Here is a 20,649-nt window from a genome sequence, read left to right on the forward strand (position 1 = left end):
CCGATTTACGATGAGATCAACATAATTGGCCCAATTGCAATGTTTGTCTATTTGCCAAGAATGAGTGAATGAATACATGAACGTCGATGTCCCATTCCGTGATGGTCCGTATGGTAGTCTATTCGTTCGGGTAATTGCATTAAGCAAGCTCTCCACTGTTAAGCTTCGGCAGCCGATGTCAAGCTCCAAACTCGCTGATCAGGTAGTCTAGCTTAGTACCTCAGTCATGCTTCATATGAGCTGCTCACCAATTCAACATCCACCATGAACAGGACATTATCGCGTCTACGGTGTCGCGCTCTACACCCGAGGCTCAATCCACTGTTGGCTCGTAGTTTCGCAGATGTGAAGCGGCCTCCTTCAGCGCCAAAACCCATCGTCGATATCAAGCACATCAGACAACACGCAGAACTTTACCAGCAGACTTGCGTGGAGCGCAACTATCGCAACCAGGCGCAAAACCCAGCTAAAATTCTAGAACTTCACGCGAGATGGCAGGATCTTCAGCGGCAGGGTCGCGCATTGCGCGAGAGGTCGAATTTGTTGAGGAGACAGCTTGCGAATCCGGCGACGAGCAGCGATGATGAGGATCTCAAGGAAGTGCGCCAATTGACCCGTGAGCAGATCCAGGAGGAGGCGCGACAACTCAAACAGGATCTCTCGGCAATTGAAAAAGGAGAATCGCAGGCCGTTACGCAAATGGAGGAGTTGGCGCTCGAGTTACCTAATCTCACTCATCCTGATACTCCAAAGGGAAGCGATTTTGAAGTTATGAGCTACATCAACGACCCACCCACTTTTAAGGAATCACCTGAGGATAAAATCTGGCGGTCTCATGTTCACATCGGTTCAGAGCTTGGTATCTTTGACTTTGCTGGCGCTGCTACTGCTTCCGGTTGGGGTTGGTATTATCTTCTTGGTGAGGCTGCTCAACTGGAGCAAGCCTTGGTTCAATATGCCCTCGCCGTTGCAACCCGTCATGGTTGGACACAAGTATCGCCCCCTAGCATGGTATATAGCCACATTGGGGCTGCCTGTGGATTCCAGCCTCGCGACCTGAACGGAGAGCAACAAGTCTACACTATCGCCCAGTCAGCCGAAGATGCTGAGCGCGGTGTTCCCGAAATGTGCCTTACTGGAACATCTGAGATCGCACTTGCAGGAATGAAGGCCAACACTACCCTTGATTCCGAAGACCTACCTCTCAAGCGAGTTGCTGTCTCTCGCTGCTATCGCGCCGAAGCTGGAGCCCGTGGTGCTGACACCAAGGGTCTATACCGAGTACATGAGTTCACCAAGGTGGAAATGTTCGCATGGACAGCACCCGACGAGGATGTCGCCCAGGAACTCTTTGACGAGATGCTTGACTTGCAGACCGAGATCCTGTCTTCACTTGGACTCTACTGCCGTATTCTCTCTATGCCTTCCCACGATCTCGGCGCATCAGCCACCCGCAAGATCGACATGGAGGCTTTTTTCCCCAGCCGTCGCGACAACTGGGGTGAAGTCACATCAGCAAGTATGTGCACCGACTACCAAACCCGCCGCCTTGGCACACGAACACGCATTGATGGCAAGCTCGCCTTCCCCTGGACTTCCAATGGTACTGCCCTGGCTGTCCCTCGTGTGATAGCAGCTATTTTGGAGAATGGCTGGGATGAAGAGGCCAAGACTGTCACAATTCCCGAGTGCTTGCGGCCATGGATGGATGGTAAAGAAAAGATTGGTCTTGGGGGACGTCGTTCGAGCGTGGATCGTGTGTAAGTTTTAAATGAGGGATGAAGCATGGCTTTGACTGCGTGCGTGTACGAATGGAGAATATGACGGAGGCATAATTGCTATGAAATCTTGATATCTTATTTAATATGAAACGCAAGGCGTGATCTATCATTGAATATAAAGCCGTGTCCTTTCTAGCCTCTGTACCATCTATCCTGAGAAGTCTGGAGACATATACCTTATCACCACACCAAGTTCTTTACTTTCCTCTCCCAACCTGGCATCCTGAACTCCATACCTGGACTTCCCCTCCACCTATACCATCCTGACATTTTCTTCATTGCCCCAACCCAACCTAGTTCTCCTCTTCTCCATGCTCTACCTCTAGTTCCATCTCCTCTATGCTGCACAACATACACGCCTCCGTCCGACGCTGTCGTCAACTTTGCTTCCCCACGCTCTGGATCACCACTGCTATGGTATTCTCGTCGCCGCGGTGTTCTATTCGCTTGGAATCGTTTGTTGTGATCCAAGTCCAGAATCTCAGTTGCAGCAACCTCCATCCACACATCCAATGTTCGCAGGTGATCTGCATAAATGATGAGGATCGCAAGGAGGGAAGAAAGCCCTGATGCAAGCCAGAACACCCAAAATGATTTCCCCTCAGGACCATATGAACTCTCGATCGACAATATCCCTGATACAACTGTCAGGGGTAGCAACAGACCTCCAAGATATGCTATTCGATCTAGACTTCTGGAGTTTGAATCTTTCGGGTCGTTTTGAGCTTCGTGGGCATGTGCTTGGAGAGCAACTGTAATTGAGAGCTGCATACGTCTATGCAGACGTTCTGCAAGATTCGACCAGTCTGCAGATGTAATGGCACTGAAATCTCCTCGCCGCTCCATGCTTTTTGTGATATCTGCATTGGTTTCAAGGGCTCGTGCAATAGTCCACTGAACATCCACAGAGTCAGACCCAAGAGGAGGTAATGAGTCAAGTTTCTGGAGCCACATATCGTAGATGAGCTCTGCGACTAGATCCTCTATTGGACGGATGTCGGCGAGGGCTTGCCACAGGGAATCTTCCAGGCCGGATCGCTTCGGGGGGCGTTTACCTGATGTTTTGCTGTCTGGGCGAGCATTACTTGGGATTCTAGAGGGGCGATAAGGTCGTGAGGATATTCTAAATGGAAGACCATCGAGGAGAAGGATAGGGAGTTGTTCCTTGACCATCAGAGATGCACGACATATTCTGATCCCCTCATCCTCATCAGACTCATCGTCATCTTGCTCTTTCGTCTCGCCATCCTCCTCTTCAGGCTTCCTCTTCCTTATCTCAGTCTCAGGAAACTCCCAAACCCATCCACCCCTTTTCTTATCCAACTCGATGCCTAGCAAAACACCCATATCGCACTCCCCTCTTACAATAGCCAACTTCCGCCAACCGGGCCTTTCCACCGCCACCATCTCTTCTTGGAATTCTTCAACATTGAGTAATTCTTTCTGTCGACAGTTTTGTGTGCTCCATTCGAGAAGATATGGCCGGGAAAGCTGTGGTCTTCCGGCGACGGGAATGACCCGATCCGATGAGCGCCGAGTCCGGTGCCGGGCTTCGGGAGCCGGGCGTGGTCGTGACATTGGGGTACTCATTCTCTGTTCTTCTGGGCGACTCAAACCGCTAGATTCGATTTACAAATGAGACTCAAGCTAGCCAAAACTGTTGTTAGAAGTGTTTCTGAGACCGTACCAAGTCGAATTTGTGGGAGATTCACTCTTTTGAGTCTTTCAGCACTATCTTCTACCCGACCTCATGAACACAACTGCCGTCATGGGAGAAGTTCTCAAGGCATTTTGTCCCCATAATTTCGCTGATAAGAACTCCTTTCATTTCAGGCTTTAGGGGTCCTCAAGGGTCTCAGTTAGGCAGATGTTCCCCTGCGCCTCCATCAGCAAGTGTCTAAGTGTGGTCATGTGCCTAGTCCTTGAGTCCAGATGACCCAGACCGTGAAAGAACCTCAACACACGACGTATTCACCTGGGAGAGAAATATTACATAAACACCTGTCAAGTCAGATAGATGAACCTTGTTTGTCTATGATTGACTCATGACACAAGCCGGCTTGTAGTTGGTATATTGGCGCGTTGCCTCAACTCATATCACTCAAGACACCCTAACAAAATCATCCCTGTGGTTCTATAAGCTAGCCTTCGTTCGTGCATGGCTCGTCATCTTTGTTGAATGGTAACTTTACATAACATGACTTCTTTCCCGCTCTCCCCAAAACGCCAGACCAGACGCCATTTTGACAGCGGCAAAATCATAGGATGCTAAGACTTCCTCTCTCTTGTCTCTTTGGTTTCTCTACCCTCCGCTTCTGTTTTCTGTCCCCTTTCGCTGTCCGCTTCTTTTGTCTCTTCTGCCTTTCGTAGTTTCTCTCCCCCTCTCCCTTACAAGCAATCGTCCAAAGGAGTGTCAAGTGCAAAGTATGTGTCAAATGATGCTGAATAAAAGAATAGACGCCCCAGTGCAAGAATCTCAGATCATAACCCCGTGCGTATACGTGCGGCAACATGTCCAATCCATGATCGAGGTCAACTATCAATAACAATATTTCGAACTCCTGAACCTCAAATGTTGCACCCAGAAACTCGAAACTCGAACTCAACGGTGATGATCGTCGTCGCCATCGTGATGCAGAGTGACACTGTTGAACTCGAGGAATGGGTCGGCAATCTCACCACCAGGAGTTGCCAGTCCACTGTCTAACGGGACTCCCTTTAAGTTCATCGCCCTCGACCCTGACAAGTCGACACTCTCACTTTCCTTGACGTTTCGGAAGTTGACTGTATCAACTCCTCGGCCCGCGTGAGGAACAATCGGTGGTTTTTGGTGTCGAATGAGTGCCCATTGTGTCGTTCTGAAGAATGGATGCGCCTTGATATCTGATGCGCCAGCTCGGGCGCCCAGTCGTCGATTCTCGTCCTTGATGAGTAGTTTCCTTATCAAAGACTTGCAGAGGCTGTGGCTTGGTTAGAATGGTAGGGTAGTGAGTTTTCACCCAGGACTTACTTGGAGATCTGTGGTGCACCAGTATGATCGGGGAATGGAATATCCTCTCTAAGGATATTTGCGAAAGTTGCATTTCGGTTCTTTCCCTTGAAGGGCGTTGTGCCGTAAAGCATTTCGTAAATAAGGATACCCAATGTCCACCAATCGACGGCACTTGTGTGACCGCTGCCCTTAATCACTTCTGGCGCAATGTACTCTTCTGTGCCAACAAAAGAGTTTGTGCGGAAGTTGGCGATACATGACCGAGTGTCGATAGTTGGGAGAGCGTCGGTGCGGGCTCCGTTCTTGCCGACGATCATGGTCGGCTTGCCACCAGGGTCTGACTGCTTGGACAAGTCGAAGTCTGAAAGCATGATATGGCCCGATTGGTGCAGGAGAATGTCTGTCACAAAGGGTCAGCGGTGGATTTGTAAGCATGGCTTCTCAACATACTCTCAGGCTTCAGGTCTCGATAAATGAAACCCATAAGATGCAAGTATTCCAGTGCTGCTGTCACCTCGGCGGCATAAAATCGAGCATCTTCTTCAGGAATGCATTTTCCAGGTCGTGTTTGCAGAGCGCGGAAGAACTCGCCACCACTACAGTACTCCATACACAGGTATAGGTAGTCTTCTGACTGGAAAGAGTGGTATAATGTGACAATGAACGGATGGTTACTTGTCGCAAGAATTTCCTGCTCTGCCAAAGCTCGCTTAATCTTGTTGCGCTTGATCATTTCCTTCTTGCTTAGTACTGCGGCTAGTTAGTCATTGTCGCGATAGTAAATGTGAGTGATGGACGTACTCTTCATAGCATAAAGCCTGCTGCTCTTCTTCTCCCTCACAAGATACACCTTTCCGACATCTCCCTTTCCAATAAGCTTGATCTTGTCAAAGCTGGATGGGCTAACTTCAACGTTTCGAACCTTGATAGAATTGGAACTATAGGTGCGGCGGAAAGCCATACCCAGATTAGGGGCAGGAAGAGCAGCAAGAACATCGTCAGAATTGGCGTGTTTGACCTTGTCCTCGGCCTCAAGAGCCTTTGCCGTTTCTATAAGACCCAATGCGCCTGAACTTGTGAGGAGAGGATCCTTGCCAAGCTCGGCAGTTGCGGGACGCTCATTGTTGGGATCGTTTTTGGAGAACAGGCCCTGGGCATTGGGTGCACTGGCGACTCTTCTAAGTCTCCGGGCGAGTTCCTCTTTGGTTTCGCTGGTAGTTTGATCGTTCGCAGGGGCACCGTCCGGGCCTTGGACCTTGAGACTCGGTGTATCGGGAGGGCTTGGGGGAACAGAGTCGGAATTGTGGTGACGCAATCCTGGTTGGCCTTGATGGGCGAAATAAGGGTTCGCATGTGCCGTAGGACTCATGGCTTCCTCCAGCTGGTTACCCTCACTAGCGACGGTATGCGCGCGCAGACGGCCGACGGTATTACTAAAGAACTTGGTATGGCGGGATTTTGAGGGATCGGGAGTGGTGGCGGCCGAGCCCTTCTCTTTCTCCTTCTCCTTCTCCTTATCGCTAGAAGCACTGCCGGTGCTACCTCCAGTGTTCATGCGGAAGAAATTGCGCAGGCGATGGCTCACCTGGCCGGGGCCGTTGGAGGTCTTTTGAGACGGCATAGCGACGGTAACGTTATCGGAAACGTTTGGATGGGTGGAGACGGAAACAGCTTTGGCGGTAGTTCGACTAGAGATTTGCTTCCATATTCGACAAAATAAATAATTGGGAGGCGAGAGGACGTTTGCGGGTTGATGTTGATCGAGTCGGGTAAAAGATCCACGAGGGGATTGTTGTTGCGCGTCGTTGAAGTCGCGGCCCTGTATCGGTCCGTAGCGAGATAGGTATAAGTGTCGGGACGGATGAGTAGACGAAGCTAAGGTACCCTGTTGAGAGAAAGAAGTCACAGGGGAGCTTGGAGCAACACCACTGTTGTAAAAGAAGAAAAGGGAGGAAGAAGACCCAAGAGCCTCAGGAGGAATGACGCTGCTGGCCTTGAGACCGAGACTGAGACTGGGACTGGGACTGGGTCAGGCAGGCTATAGATGGGTCTTGCTTAGAATTGACCTTGATCTGGGAATTGGATTGGAAACGGGCCCTGACCATGGATGGGAATGGATGGATTCGATGGGAATGGGGGCGGCGTCGGAGACTTCTGCCTGAGGCATGATTAATAATTACAATCCATGGATGCACCTCAGTCCAATGCAATGCAGGTCGGCATCGGCCCCTCTATCACCATTGCCCGCCCACTAACTCAGCTCTAAAAGTCTAGCGATCTTAGGCGTAGCCTCACCCATGGTCCAATGGATGGATGGGTGTGACTTTGTTTCCTCTTCTCTGTTAATAGAGTTACATAGAGTTACATATAAACTTAACCTGGATAGGGGAATACTGTATGCAGGCTGTCACTTTGCATGTTGCTGCATTCAACATAATTATACTACTGTACATTCGCATCTCACGCAAACTCGAGGTGAATTCCCTCGTCTCCCTGGTAGGCGGGGATCTGGAACGCCTCGCCTCTTCTAAACTCGCCCGCCTCGCACCTCTCTGTGGCTTGGATGGCCTAGCTTAGGTGCTCCCTAGGGTCTGGGTAACGTTAGTTTAAGGTGAGCTTAGGTTGGTTTGGTTTCTCATTATCTGACAAAGCCAACTGCGCCCTCCCTCGGCCGCTCGGTATCATTCCACTGCCCGCAAACTCCGGTGAGATAATGCCGTGAGATATAGACTAAAGCGTAATTGCGAATTTAGCCAAAGCATTCATCCTCCCGAAGTCCCCGGTAAAGGAGTGACGTTCTACAGTGGGTTGTTGGTAGGCCCGTCTTTCGGGCATCCTAGGGCGCGAGCCACTAGACCGGTACCTACGTTTCGTCTGTCTATGCGCTAGAATCATGAGGCGTCGATAGCGTCTTGCCAGATCGGAAAAGAGACCTTGTGGGTTCTCGATATTGGTTCCCGCGGCCTGGGGTTGCTTGCTTGGACTCTGCAGATTGTACCTTGCCTTTCTAGAAAATGATTGAGTCGGAAGCTCATGACATGAATGAGGCGATCAGCATTGCAGTACTTCCTATCCTGGTAATCCACGTTTGTGCAATAGTGATGTGGGGAGATGTCAGAACAGGGCCATTTTGTTTGTGGAACGATGCGTGACAACATCCGAGTTACGGACTAGAAAAGACCCCAACTTCGTCCTGGGAGTGGCTTCGGGATCTAATACTGAACCCGGCCCCTATGAAGAACCAACTCTAAACTCAACACTTGATGATTGATCAATTATATTGATCCGCAGAGCCTTTCAATGTCGCTGTAGCTTCCATAATCAGAAATGTTTATGCCTGAGTGGACTACCCTATAAATAGTGGCATGATGAAGCTTGAACCAACGTCAAGGGTTATCAACGCTGGTCAGGACTATCTTGGATGTTTATGTATTTCATCAGGAGACATGAGGTCCAATGTTCAGTGCTGGTATGCTTATCGAATTCAACTTGGTCGACTCGCTTAGTTACTGTAAAACCCCTCCCAAAGTCATAACGTCATATCCGATGGGACTTGCAACATTCAAAAAATGACATACGTATATAAGAGAAGCTCCTTGGCATATGAGAAGCCTTCTGAACTGGAATTGAATTGAACTCATTGCGCTAATTCATAAGATCTCACAGTTTGTACACGTAGATTTATTAGCCGTAATTGATCTTCAAAAAGATCACAAGTGAAAGTTTCCAAGTACGCGTATCGAAAGCCTCTAGTCACGGCGTGTAGGATAGCGGTACTGGTAATGCTCGCTAATGCCGTTTCGTAAGCTTAAGATGCTAAGCATTACGAGGAAATTATATACGTATTAATATTTGTTGTGCTGTGAGCAACGAGTAGCGTTTCGGGTGCTGAGTGTTGTTTGTGTAAGTGAGTCAACTCGGCTGGGCCTTTTGCTTTCATGGCTTATCTAGTTCCACACCAGCCATTTGGTACCTTATCTCAGCCAAATTGTCATTTGGAAGACTTAGAGAGTAACCAAATGACCTTCATCGTATCACCAGAGAAACCCGCCATTGAGGGACCGAAGTGTCTCCGCCGATATAGAGTTATGATGACTGCTCACGGAATGGAAAATGAATAGCCAATAGGCATTTTTTGTTCGGAACATTAAGCATAGAGAGAGTTAATCTCTGAAGCCATAACTCAGATCTGGTTTACAAGCAAGCTCAAGAGACGCATCGAAGTGTTTACGAACTCTGATTGTCAAGACAGGCAGCCTTGTGTTGACCTCGATGAGGTTGACATCTGGCAAGCTATTGAACAAATGCGACGTAACAACTTCGGTCTGTCCGTTTTACCACGATATTACAGATGAGTAACTAACTATTGCCTGCTGTGTCTCGTCTAGAACGTCGTCATAGTCTGAAGTATGGCATCGATCTCTTACATACGACCATACCTATCAGAGAACTCGGGATCCCGTCCGCTCTCCCATAGATAAGCTGATAAGGGGCGGATTAGTAGTTGGGTCGGTGACGACCAGCGAATCCCCGCTGTTGTATGTTTTTGGTACTATTCTTTTTGGTGTTTTGGTCAAGCGAAGGTCAAGGTAGCCAACCTCAATTGCCGAGCTTATTAGCTAAGCGAAGCATTGACCATTTACGCAACTCCACATACCTCAGCTTCAAGAAATGTTTTTAATAACTTACTCCGTACACAACAACACTACTCCGTACTTAGTTTTGTTTACCAAAGCTGATCGCAATGGACGAATACTCTCACCTGACATACCCGTCTTTGCGCCTAAATGACCACACTTTAGATCAGAATGTTCCCACTCTACAATCCGAATACTCGCGTCGTAGCTTTCCATTACCTATCTCAAGCCTCAGTGCTCTCGATTGCCTCCCTCCAGAATTACTCGAGCAAATTCTTCTCTATCTTGATATACGCGCTCTCATCAACTTCCAATATGTTAATAGGCGTTCCGCTGACCTCGTCAATCATCTTCCCACATACAAAGTCATTGTTACTCACGCAAGAAACGCGTTACGTGGTATCCTATGTATCCAAACTGGCAAATGGATCACTTGCTCACTGCTACTCGAAAAACTACACACATCAAGTTGCGAGAAATGTGGCGACTTTGGCGGCTATCTTTACCTTCTGACCTGCAAACGCGTTTGTTTCCTCTGCCTATCGCAGGAGAAGGAATACCTACCGCTGGGTTTAAGCCATGCGTGCCGGAAGTTTGGTCTGGAGAGAGCTGAGGTTCAGAAGCTACCTTGTCTTAGGGTTATACCTGGAACGTATTCGCCAAATGAGAAGAAAGCTAACGAGACCTTCTTGGTTGACTATGAGGCCGCACTGAACTGGGCCGTTGCCCATCATGGATCGTTAGATGCAATGCATACATATGTCACTAATCAGAACGCAAAGAGACAAGAAGATTATGAGAGAAGGTTGATGCAAGCACAGCAAGGGGAAGGCCCCCGCCACATCAGAAAACCCCCGACAGGAGACCCTTACGATGGACGTTCGGGAAATCCCTTTCGATTTGTGGCCATTGTTTCTGCTCCGTGGCTAGACAGATCATCGGATACGATAGAATGGGGCTTTCATTGTTTGGGCTGCGCAAGGTCCAGCCGCCTTCCCCTTCACAAGAGGCGGAAATTCATTAGATCGTCTTTTCATGATCATATTCGAGAGTGCGGCAATATTGAACATGGAATGCATTCTAAACCTTAAAGCTAGGAGGAGAAAGGGATACAAAACAGTTGCATAAGTTGTATGCCGTCCAAACGATTTATAATACTATACTATGAGCGACCGAACATACTGACTTCTCTCTGCATCCCGGCCAAATCGCTTTGAGCCTCATCAGCGTTTCATCTCATCCTTTCCCGGCTTAACCATATGTTTAGTGCACATGTGCGCCGAATCCGGAAGCCGCACCTGCTCGACCGGAGAGCATTTGACATTTGTGCCTTGCCTTGGATGACACTGACGATATTCCTCAAACTTCTTGCACCCACAAGTATACATGCGACACTCCTGCTCACACATCTTGACTTGAAAGGCGTTTACTGTCCCTAGCTCGTTATCAGGTCGTCCGAAGGTAATGAGAAAGCTCGAAACCGTTCATGTCCAAACTTGACGACACCTTACTGGGTATGTTTTAAGCGCGCGCGTGCTGAAACGCGCTACTTAGACGTGATGGATGGAGTTCGTAAAATAGAGGAAAAAGGGACAACTCCAAGGGCCATAAGTCAGCAGCTAACTACAGCGAGACTCCCCTTCTTTTACATGGCGTGTTCCACATCCACGGTCAACGTAAGGGTGATTTAGCGATACCATTTCGCAAATCAATGATGGAAGACCACATACCTGACTTGCAACTGCTTCAAGCAAGCATCGACCCAGACAGCGAGAGCGACTTCCGAATTCTTGTTGACAAAAGATTTGTCAAATATCTTACCATTGATGCAGGACTTTTTGAGCTTCATGAAATGGCCTTTGGCCCTACTCTATTCTCTTTACTTCCACGGTTTCCAACTGAGGAATGGAACAAAGGTCGCATCTCACGCGATCCTTTGAAAGGAACTGTTTATTTTTCCTCTATATCCAGAGTACAGCTCCCTGGAATCCTCACTGCCTGGCACACCACACATATCGACCACTTGGATCTCCAAATGGGGGGGGGGGGGGGGGTAAACTTCGTTCCAACGTCTACGAGGCCTCATGCTCTCGCTTCAGCTCACCAGTTGTCGCCAAGTTCGCTCGGTTTCCATGGGAAGTGCCTCAGTTGGAAGCAGAGACAACGGCTTATCAGTGGATAGAAGGCCAACGGATCGGGCCAAAGTTTCTTGGCCACCTGACGGAGGAAGGCCGGGTCATTGGAATAGTTATGGAACGCATTGCAGATTGTCGCCATGCTACGTCGGATGACCTCGCTTTGTGCCGCCAAGCTTTGTCGAAGCTACATGATCTGGGGATCAAACACGGGGATGTCAACAAGCACAACTTCCTTGTTCATGCTGGTAGAGCTACGCTTATTGATTTCGAAAACTCATCACGGACAACTAGCTTCAAGGAGTTAGAAGCAGAAATTTGCAGTCTGGAGGAGCAGTTGTTGGACATGTCTGGCAGAGGGGGCAGAGTGATTGAACAACCCAAGCTGAAAGAGAAAGAAAATCGCAATACAACGACTTAACTTGGGTTGAATCGAACCGGGAACTGCTTCTCAGCTGAATGGCCCACGGGTCAATTCGAGCCTGTTGCAACTGGTCTACAGGCAAGATTGGAGAAACAGCAATGTCTCATTCGTTGCACCTGGGCGCAAGGCGACTGTACGAATAGCAGTTAAGAGACGGAGCAAGGTCGTTAAGGATGATGAATTTTTGTAATTGTATTCCTCTCTCTCGAAGCTGGCCAAAGGACAGCCGAAATGTGCAGTATTCTTTCTGATGGGCCTTGTTCCGAAGAGGAGCTAATGAGATTATCAACTTGACAGGCAATTAAGTACCAGTACTGCCACTTTTTTTTTTTTTTTTTGGCTCAGTCGAGTACATGTTGGTGAAATTGGAAGCTGAAAACGGGTGCCACCATCAATGCAATAGATCAGGCGCGAGAAGCCATAAGCAATACGATAAACCATTGAACTAGAAAGCCAATGAGAATGCTGTTGTAACTTATTGAAGCACAAGTTCTTGCATTCGGGTTTGCCTCACTTCCCGAAGCATATCATACGTATAGATGGAATCGTCAAGAACATAGCGACTTCGTCAAGTCTGCTTCTTACGGAGCTCATCTTGTTTTAAGAAGCTCGGCTGGGATATACTTTCTCATAATGCGCTGTGATGATGTATTGGATAGGCACTAAAGTTTGGACTTGTTGTTACCTCAATGAGCAAGTGTCAACCAATGAGAAGTTGTACTTTTCCTCAGAACTCAACCAAAACACAAAATCTTTTATCTCATTTTATGTCTCTTTTATTTCGCCAATTAACAATTAATGCCGAGGTTGTGTCAGCGAAAAGCAAGGTTAGCTTTGAGGTAAGGTAAGTGAATATACTAAAAGTTCCTGGTAAATCAAAGGGTCAATACAGCCCAGATCGAGGCCTGTATGGCCTCCAAAAGCTTGTTCTCCGATTGGGTCTTTGATCCGAGACAGCCACTAAAACAGAAAAGCACAGCCCCAGGCCCATTTGCTAAAGTTTATCTTACGGTCTGGCCACTCGTGCCACAATTGTCTCTCATTCGTCTTCTTCACATCTTTCTCAAATCTTGAAAGCCCAATCTCTGACTCCGAACCACCTTCTTCGAATCTTTCGGTTGTAATTCCCATCAATCACCGGAACTATGTCTCGTGGCAACCAGCGTGAGGTTGACCGTGCAAGGGCCAAGGCGAGAGCTGCCAAGGTTCGTCTTCAGTCTGAAGTTTCTCGCATCAACATCAGACACACTGACACGACATCTTCTTTATTTAGAAAGGGGGAAGCAACAAGAGCGGTACCAAGGTAAAGCAGGAGAAAGAAAACGACGCCGAAGAAATGCGACGAAAACAGGCAGCTTGTATGTCCAACAGCTTAGACCCCTACGATCGACTCCCGAATACAACCACGAACCAACACAGCGTCGCTTTTGGAACAAAAGAATGCTGACAAATCTCACAGCTGATGCTCGCAAGGCTGCTGCAGGCACCGGAGGCAAGAAATAAAAGCTGCGATGAGATCTGTTTGAATACTGCCAGCTTTGGCCCGATGGCCATTGATGAATTACACTGAAAGCCGCGACAAGAGATGGAATCGAGGGCCAGAAGAGAACTTGGAGTATTCGGAACCAGATTGCCTCTTTACAGCAGCAGCGACAAAACGAAACGACATTTGGGAAGCCCAGGCGAAGCGGTGCAATAATATGGGTTGTCTTTGAAAGGATTGTATTAGCCTTCCGCTCCTTTTATCAATATATTTTGTTATGATGTTTGTCCGTGACGGTTAAACAAGCAGCGTCAATCTGCCTTACGTATCCTTGTTCTTCTTCATTCAAGATCATGGTTTGAACTGACACCCATGGATACGTAGTCAACGATGTATCACGAGCATTATCAACAACCTTTCCCATTTATCAAAGCTACGATCATTTATAAAGATAAAACAGGATCATTTTTTACAAAAGCGAGGCCGATCCCGCCGATACGCGCAATCTTCATAGTGTGCCAGAATATGAGTGCCGGATCGTCACATCTGAGAGCCGATTCTGACAGGTCATTCAAATCACATCAATGTTTGTGTTGGTTATGGGTTACTCTTATAATCCCCTGTATCCCCTGTTCAAACAGCAATTCTGATTTGTTACCGACAACCAATATTAAAACTGATCAATCAGGCATGCTCCAACTACATTCCCTGCAGCCCGGCGCTTATCAGCGTCTCCTGATGTGCTGGGCGCTTAGAGATGATACCCAAACCTTTATGAAACGGGACCAACCCCACGACTTTTTTCACCAATTATTCTTCTGCCTCATTTTAATATATAATTGTCTTTTCTCTTCGACCATGCTTTCTTCTGTGCGGCGCGTCTTTCGTTCTAAATCCAAACCAGATAAAACCCCAACTGTGAAGGAGAAGCCAGTTCCTCAGCCATCACCAGTGCCGATAGCTCAGACCCGAACAACTTTCTTCTACTCTGGAATACAGACATTTCATAGCACCGAAAGTGATAACATCGAGTGAGTTGGCAAGATTTTCCCGTTCAGTTGTTGTCTGACCAAAAGACCAGCATCGTCTTCGTCCATGGATTGAAAGGAGACTGTCAAAAAACGTGGACGGACAAGACTTCGGGGAGTCCTTGGCCGAAGACACTCCTTCCTTTGGAGATCGAGACTGCACGTGTTCTCACTTACTCTTATGATTCAACTGTTACCGGCAAGGACGATGGTCCTTCACAGAATCGAATCTCCAATCATGCATATAATCTCGTGACTGCTCTCGCATCACTTCGACAGAACGATAACACAGTAAATATCTCATACCTACACAATTCGTTCATACCTGACGGTTTAGAATGAACGACCTATCATATTTATCTGCCATAGTCTAGGAGGACTTGTTTGTCAGGATGTAAGTCACTCACTCACTTCTCGGGGAGCAAAACGTCGAACATTATATGGGTGTCAAATCAAACTCAGAAAAAGGTACCCTAAGCTTAGCAAAGGCATCCCAAGCCTCTTTATCATTTATCATCGAGATTCCAAGTTTTCTTTCCTCCCCTAGTCACTTCAAGGACTCATTGAGAAAATAGGCACTTGTCGCAGCGAAACAACGGTCTGAACAGCACCTTCAAGATATAGTCAACTTCACTCGTGGTGTTATCTTTCTCGGCACACCACATCATGGATCAAGCCTCGCCAAGATCGGAGAATTGGTCTCGCGCTCCGTTGGATTGATAAAAGAAACCAACAGCGATATTGTGCAAGTCCTCACAAGGGACTCGGAAGTCCTAGCCCGAATTCAGGATAGCTTTCAGGCTCTTCTTATGACACGAAGCAAAGATGAGGCCACCATGATAGAAATTACATGTTTTTACGAAGAGCTTCCGACTAAGAAGTTCGGAGTGATCGTGCCCAAACATTCAGCCATCCTGCCGGGCCACATCTCGATCGGGATACATAAGAATCATGCAGATATGACCAAATTCTCCAATTCAAAGGAGCCTGGATTTGTGGCCATCTGTGGAGAGCTAAAGCGCTGGATGAAGAGGATTCAGCAAACACAGTCTAAGCCAAAGAAGCAAACTCCTGCCACATACTGTAAGTTCCTACTCAACAAAGGCTGACTCGGAGAGCAGGAAAACATCGGACCTTGATACGGGGTGTCAAAATAAACTTGGCACAGCTATCCTAAACTCAGCAAAGGTTTCCCAAGTTAGCCTAAGCCCTTTTGTCATCTAGGATCGAGGCCCGGGGTTTCCTTTCCTCCCCCAGCGCTGGCCCTATAGGGAATCCTTAGCCTTTAAGCCGAGACCGCTCGCAGTACCCAAATCAATACTGACTTTTCCTTCTCAGGCCTCGTTCCATACACTTTCAACCCAGCTTTTGTCGGAAGATCTGAGATACTTGACCTGCTGAAAACTCAACTGGGAGATCTAGAACCCCAGTCACATGCTAGGGGCCATCGAAGGGCTGCACTCTATGGTCTTGGTGGAGTCGGGTATGTTCAGTAACATCCAATTTATCAGCAAAGTGCCATCCACTGACTCGAAATAGAAAGACACAAATCGCATTATCATATGCATACTGGACTCAGGAAGTTTCTCAGGATACTTCGGTATTTTGGGTCCATGCTAGTAGTGTTGAAAAATTCTCTGAGGGATACGCCAGCATTGCCAACGAGTGTAGAATCTTGGGATACGAAGACGCAACATTCAATGCTTTGTCCACAGTTAGAGACTGGCTGGAAAGCAAGGAAAGTGGAAAGTGGCTGTTGGTCATTGATAACGCTGATGATATGCAACTTTTCTTTCCTCAAAACGAACCATCAAAGTTGAAGGCCAATACTGAGACTAGTATGGGCCAGTTCATACCACAATGTCCTCACGGCAATGTCCTTATCACAACAAGGAACATGCAGGTGGGCTCACGACTCACAAAGGGCAAATTTCCCATAGAAGTTGGCAAGATGGATGAAAATGAGGCGACTCAGCTTCTTCGCCAAGGTTTGCGGGAAGGCGATGAATCTGAAAGGACCTTGGTTGAACTCTCATCACGCTTAGAGTTTCTTCCTCTTGCGTTGGTGCAAGCAGCTGCCTTTATCCAGGAGAACTCTATCACAGTTAGTGAATATATCGAGCTTTTAGATGGAAGTCAAGACGATCTTGTTGATCTTCTGAACGAAGAGTTTGAGACTGTCGGGAGAGACTCGGATACCCCTCACGCAGTCGCCCAGACGTGGATGCTGTCCTTCCAACAGATAGAGAGACAGTACCTCTTCGCCAGTGAGCTGTTATCACTGATGTGTTTCTTCGATCGGCAAAAAATACCACTCGATTTCGTTGACTTTTACGCCAGAGAAACTCTACCCGCAGAGTCAAACACTAAATTGCAACTTGTCAAGGCACTTGGGGTTCTAAAGGCATTCTGCTTCATTCGGGCAGAGAAAGGTGGCGATCATACTATGCATCGTCTGGTCCAATTAGTTACGCGAACTTGGCTGGCTCGAAAAGGAAGAATTGCTGAGTTTACAAGACGCGCTTTCTCGGCAGTGTCAGACTTTTACCCCTATGCAGAATTCGACGATACCGAATGGTGGATGGAAGATATGGCAACTTGCACTGCATATCTTTCCCACGCAAAGTCTGTCCTTGAGGCTCAGATAATCGAAACAGAGGAAGACAGGCTTATCAGGGCCTCTGTGCTCCATAGGGTTGGATCATTCTTCAGCTTTCAAGGCCGATACCGCGAATCAGAAAGCCTGCAACGCGAAGGTCTCAGCATTCGAAGAGAATTACTCGGCGAAGAGCATTTTCAAACACGGGTCACAACCTCCGACCTTGCAGGCTCCCTAGCCGATTTGGGCCGATTCGAGGAATCTGACAAATTACTGAAGGGCCTTATCGAGACCTTGAGACGCCTTTATGGTGATGACCATGAGGAAACACTCGATGCCATGGGTAATTTGGCCGTACACTTGGCTCATCAGGGTAGAGAAGAAGAATCACATGCCCTGCACATTCAAGTTGTTGAGTCAAAGAAGCGAGTCCTTGGAGAAGAACATATTAGTACTATCGAAGCGATGGATAATTTGGCACTCGGTCTTGAAGATGAGGAGGGAGCAGAAATGCAAAGACGAGTAATAGAAGTAAAGATTAAGGTCTATGGTGAAGAGAACCCCTCGACCCTCCACAGCAAGGCGAACCTGGCTACGATACTCTCCCACATCGGTGGTACTAATATCTCAGAGGCAGAAGACTTGCAGCTAGAAGTCTACGAGACCAGAAAAAGGGTACTTGGCAAGGAGAATCCTGATACTCTTAGGATTATGAACGATCTAGGACGTTCTTGGGTGTTGATCGGCCAAAGCACCATTGATACCAGACACTTGTATCCTGATGTGGACATACTCGGCGACGCGAAGAGCTTACTGGAGGAATGTGTTGGACATCGGGAAAAGTTGTTTGGAGCAGATCATGCTGATACCATTGAGACCCGTCGGGTGTTGGATGAGTGTCTGGAAGCGATCGAGGCCGCGGAACTGTTTGAAGCGGAAGCAAAGGCAAAGGCAGAGGCAGAGGCAGAACCAGGGGGCTCGCTGAGGAACAATTTGTGATGAGCCTCGGGGAGCAAGAAAATATTAGAGACAGTGATATAGGGGTATCAAAACAACGTTGGCAAAAGGTATCATAAATTTATCCTAAGCTGATACTCAGCTTATACTAAGCTACCTAAAGTCTTTTTATCTTTTAGGATCGACGTCATGAGTTTTCTTTCCTTCCCTGATGGGGTCCTCAGTGTACACACCATTTTGGGTACATTAGATCAGCTGGAGCTCCAAGAATCATCAAGCTTATTGGACTGAGTATTTGGTCTGCCCAACTGCTTAAACCCAAGCAACTTCAATAGTTTGTGAGTATCTACTACATGAGAAGTCTCTGATATGATACCATGTCATAATAATGCCATAAAAACCCGGTCCCGAACAAAACGATCATCCCAGCCCCATCTTACAACAGCAATACCCGCTTAGCTCACCAAAGTCCCCAATTAGCAGCGGAACTTCACCATCCCGTCCTAACGAAATAGCCTCACGACCGGAATCATGGTGCCGAGTGTAATCAAGTCTAAGCCCTATGTACTGTAGCCCGATGACATTTCAGTTCCTGGCACTAAAGCTGGGGATTGATGTAGCCGTGGGGCGGAGTACATTGTGTGAGCAAGGTGGTATTTGGCGCTCAAGCCACACGGCAGATGAGCCGAGTCAAAACTTGTGAAACAGTTTTGTTGTTGCAACAATCTGAATTTTGTTTGTTTATGTTTTCCTGGCGTTTTATGCTTGATAGTTGCTTTACTGTTGAGAACTTACCTTTCTTGAGGAGAATTATTCTTTCAGCACTGTTAAATGTTATATCTTTTAACCATAACATTAATCAAGCGATTCAATACATCAATGATGCAACAAGCTCAAGGTAACATCGTCTCCGCGCTACCGCAATTCTCCGACCCTACTCCAAAGATAGCTCTGGCCGTGTTAGCCGTTCAACTAGCTAGCTCGTCCTCTCAACTGCAACATCTCGGCAAGGCCTAGATCCAGAGCTGAAGAGTAAGACCTAGCATAGCATCAAAGACACAGCGGGATTCAGCACACAAGCGCAATCCCATCACATTCATCCCGTGAGATTCATGTCGTCATGATAGCTTCAAGACCCCTCCTCAGAGGTAACCTTGCTGCGAACTCAATTTCTTGTCGCCGGGCCATCCTCCAGCCTCCTCCAAGTACCGTCTCTCTTCCATTACAGCTATATATCTCCTGAGCGCTTCCCCCCAACAGATTCTCCTTCTCCAGTTCATACCACGTTCACTGTCTTGTCACATCTTGCAGTATAAAGCATTACGCTCTCTGTTTGCCTACCCATCATAGCCAACACTCCCTTTCGTTCACATCACAACCACTGAAACCATGCGTTTCTCAACACTCTTTGCCTCTGTAGGCCTTGCAGGCTCTGCCTTTGCTGGCATTGTTCCCCGATCTTACAGGGTCCCCGCTGCGAATGGCTTCCCCAACCCTGATGCTTCACAGGAGAAGCAGATCGCTATCCAGGCTGGTGGAAAGCTACCTGGTGCTCCTCTTCCCACCACTCTCGGTGTTGGTTCTACCACAGCTTTCCAGCTCATTGCCTTCAACGAGCTCTTTGAGACTGCTTACTTTTGCTCTCTTCTCTACAATGTCACTAACGGCATTGAAGGATACAAGGTTGAGGGTGACAAGTTGCATGAGGCCAAGCATGTTCTCAAGACTGTCCTTGCTGTAAGTACTTGCCCATCTTCATAAGGATATCAGTCAACTGACAATTTGCAACAGCAAGAAGAGCAGCACGCCATCGGTGCCTTGGCCACTCTCAAGTCAGCTGGCAAATTTGCCCCTTCACCTTGCAAATACCAATTCCCCGTCGACAACCTCAAGGACGCCATACTTCTCGCTGAGACATTCACTGCAGTCGTTCTCGGTGCTCTCCAAGACGCCAACGTTGTCTTCGCTAGCGAGGGTCTTCCAGAGGTTGTCCGCCTGATCTCGTCCGTCATCGGCCAAGAGGGTGAGCAAAATGGTTTCTACCGTATCTACCTCGGCCAAGTTCCTTCTGAGTCACCATTCCTGACCACTGTCCCTGCTGCTTTTGCCTGGTCTGCTCTCCAGGGTTTTATTGTTCCTGGCTCTTGCACTGAGGACATCGAGAAGATCGACCTTCCCATCTTCCCTGCTCTCCAGGTCAACGGCGGTGCCATTGCTGTTCTTGAGGCTGAGGACCAGAGTCTAACTTTCAGCGCCACTCTTGAAGAGTCTCACAAGGGCGAGGATATCTATATCACCTACACCACTGGCCAGCAGCTTCCCTACAGTGTCAAGGCTGAGAACGTCAAGTGGAATGGCAAGAGTGTCAAGCTTGAGGCTGAGTTCCCTTACCATAAGCTGGTCGCTCAGGGCTTCACCCACGCTGCTCTGACTACTTCCAACAACATTGCCACTCCTGATGACGTTCCCAACTTCACTCTTGCTGCTCCCGGTCTCATCCAAGTCAAGAACCCTCTTGACGGAGGCAAGGCAAGCTACTCTGACTAAAAAAAGGCGGCATGATTGCAATGCCACTTGGCAGTTCTCGTACCTAATAGATCGATGGAATTGGTG

The 20,649-nt window shown here is 47.9% G+C and overlaps 8 protein-coding genes and 1 non-coding gene across 9 annotated transcripts; 7 read left to right on the forward strand and 2 right to left on the reverse strand.

Moving 5' to 3' along the window:
• Positions 1–264: 264 nt before the first annotated feature.
• FPRO_12979 (uncharacterized protein) lies at positions 265–1,764 on the forward strand (the record flags this gene model as incomplete). Its single annotated transcript, XM_031223554.1, has 1 exon — positions 265–1,764. One exon carries the CDS (start codon positions 265–267, stop codon positions 1,762–1,764), a length of 1,500 nt encoding a protein of 499 aa, XP_031088902.1.
• Positions 1,765–1,961: 197 nt separating this feature from the next.
• FPRO_12980 (uncharacterized protein) lies at positions 1,962–3,359 on the reverse strand (the record flags this gene model as incomplete). The annotated part of the gene is made up of 1 exon (XM_031223555.1): positions 1,962–3,359. One exon carries the CDS (start codon positions 3,357–3,359, stop codon positions 1,962–1,964), a length of 1,398 nt encoding a protein of 465 aa, XP_031088903.1.
• A 1,024-nt stretch (positions 3,360–4,383) lies between these two features.
• FPRO_12981 (putative serine/threonine protein kinase NRC-2) lies at positions 4,384–6,394 on the reverse strand (the record flags this gene model as incomplete). Its single annotated transcript, XM_031223556.1, has 4 exons — positions 4,384–4,741; positions 4,792–5,173; positions 5,224–5,523; positions 5,575–6,394. The coding sequence occupies 4 exons, from the start codon at positions 6,392–6,394 to the stop codon at positions 4,384–4,386; spliced, it is 1,860 nt and encodes a 619-aa protein (XP_031088904.1).
• A 2,808-nt stretch (positions 6,395–9,202) lies between these two features.
• rrna11 lies at positions 9,203–9,318 on the forward strand. The gene has a single exon (XR_004093471.1). It is a non-coding gene; the product is annotated as a ribosomal RNA (ribosomal RNA).
• Positions 9,319–9,517: 199 nt separating this feature from the next.
• FPRO_12982 (uncharacterized protein) lies at positions 9,518–10,501 on the forward strand (the record flags this gene model as incomplete). The annotated part of the gene is made up of 1 exon (XM_031223557.1): positions 9,518–10,501. The coding sequence occupies one exon, from the start codon at positions 9,518–9,520 to the stop codon at positions 10,499–10,501; it is 984 nt and encodes a 327-aa protein (XP_031088905.1).
• Positions 10,502–13,114: 2,613 nt separating this feature from the next.
• FPRO_12983 (uncharacterized protein) lies at positions 13,115–13,472 on the forward strand (the record flags this gene model as incomplete). The annotated part of the gene is made up of 3 exons (XM_031223559.1): positions 13,115–13,189; positions 13,243–13,327; positions 13,429–13,472. The coding sequence occupies 3 exons, from the start codon at positions 13,115–13,117 to the stop codon at positions 13,470–13,472; spliced, it is 204 nt and encodes a 67-aa protein (XP_031088906.1).
• Positions 13,473–14,310: 838 nt separating this feature from the next.
• FPRO_12984 (uncharacterized protein) lies at positions 14,311–18,078 on the forward strand (the record flags this gene model as incomplete). The annotated part of the gene is made up of 6 exons (XM_031223560.1): positions 14,311–14,483; positions 14,534–14,771; positions 14,818–14,874; positions 15,056–15,563; positions 15,819–15,963; positions 16,020–18,078. 6 exons carry the CDS (start codon positions 14,311–14,313, stop codon positions 18,076–18,078), a joined length of 3,180 nt encoding a protein of 1,059 aa, XP_031088907.1.
• A 789-nt stretch (positions 18,079–18,867) lies between these two features.
• On the forward strand, positions 18,868–19,053 carry FPRO_12985 (uncharacterized protein; the record flags this gene model as incomplete). The annotated part of the gene is made up of 1 exon (XM_031223561.1): positions 18,868–19,053. The coding sequence occupies one exon, from the start codon at positions 18,868–18,870 to the stop codon at positions 19,051–19,053; it is 186 nt and encodes a 61-aa protein (XP_031088908.1).
• A 372-nt stretch (positions 19,054–19,425) lies between these two features.
• Positions 19,426–20,583, forward strand: FPRO_12986 (uncharacterized protein; the record flags this gene model as incomplete). The annotated part of the gene is made up of 2 exons (XM_031223562.1): positions 19,426–19,773; positions 19,828–20,583. 2 exons carry the CDS (start codon positions 19,426–19,428, stop codon positions 20,581–20,583), a joined length of 1,104 nt encoding a protein of 367 aa, XP_031088909.1.
• Between the last annotated feature and the right edge of the window lie 66 nt (positions 20,584–20,649).

This window comes from Fusarium proliferatum, assembly GCF_900067095.1.
Source record: "Fusarium proliferatum ET1 genome assembly, contig: FPRO_scaffold013, whole genome shotgun sequence".
NCBI lineage: Eukaryota > Fungi > Ascomycota > Sordariomycetes > Hypocreales > Nectriaceae > Fusarium > Fusarium proliferatum.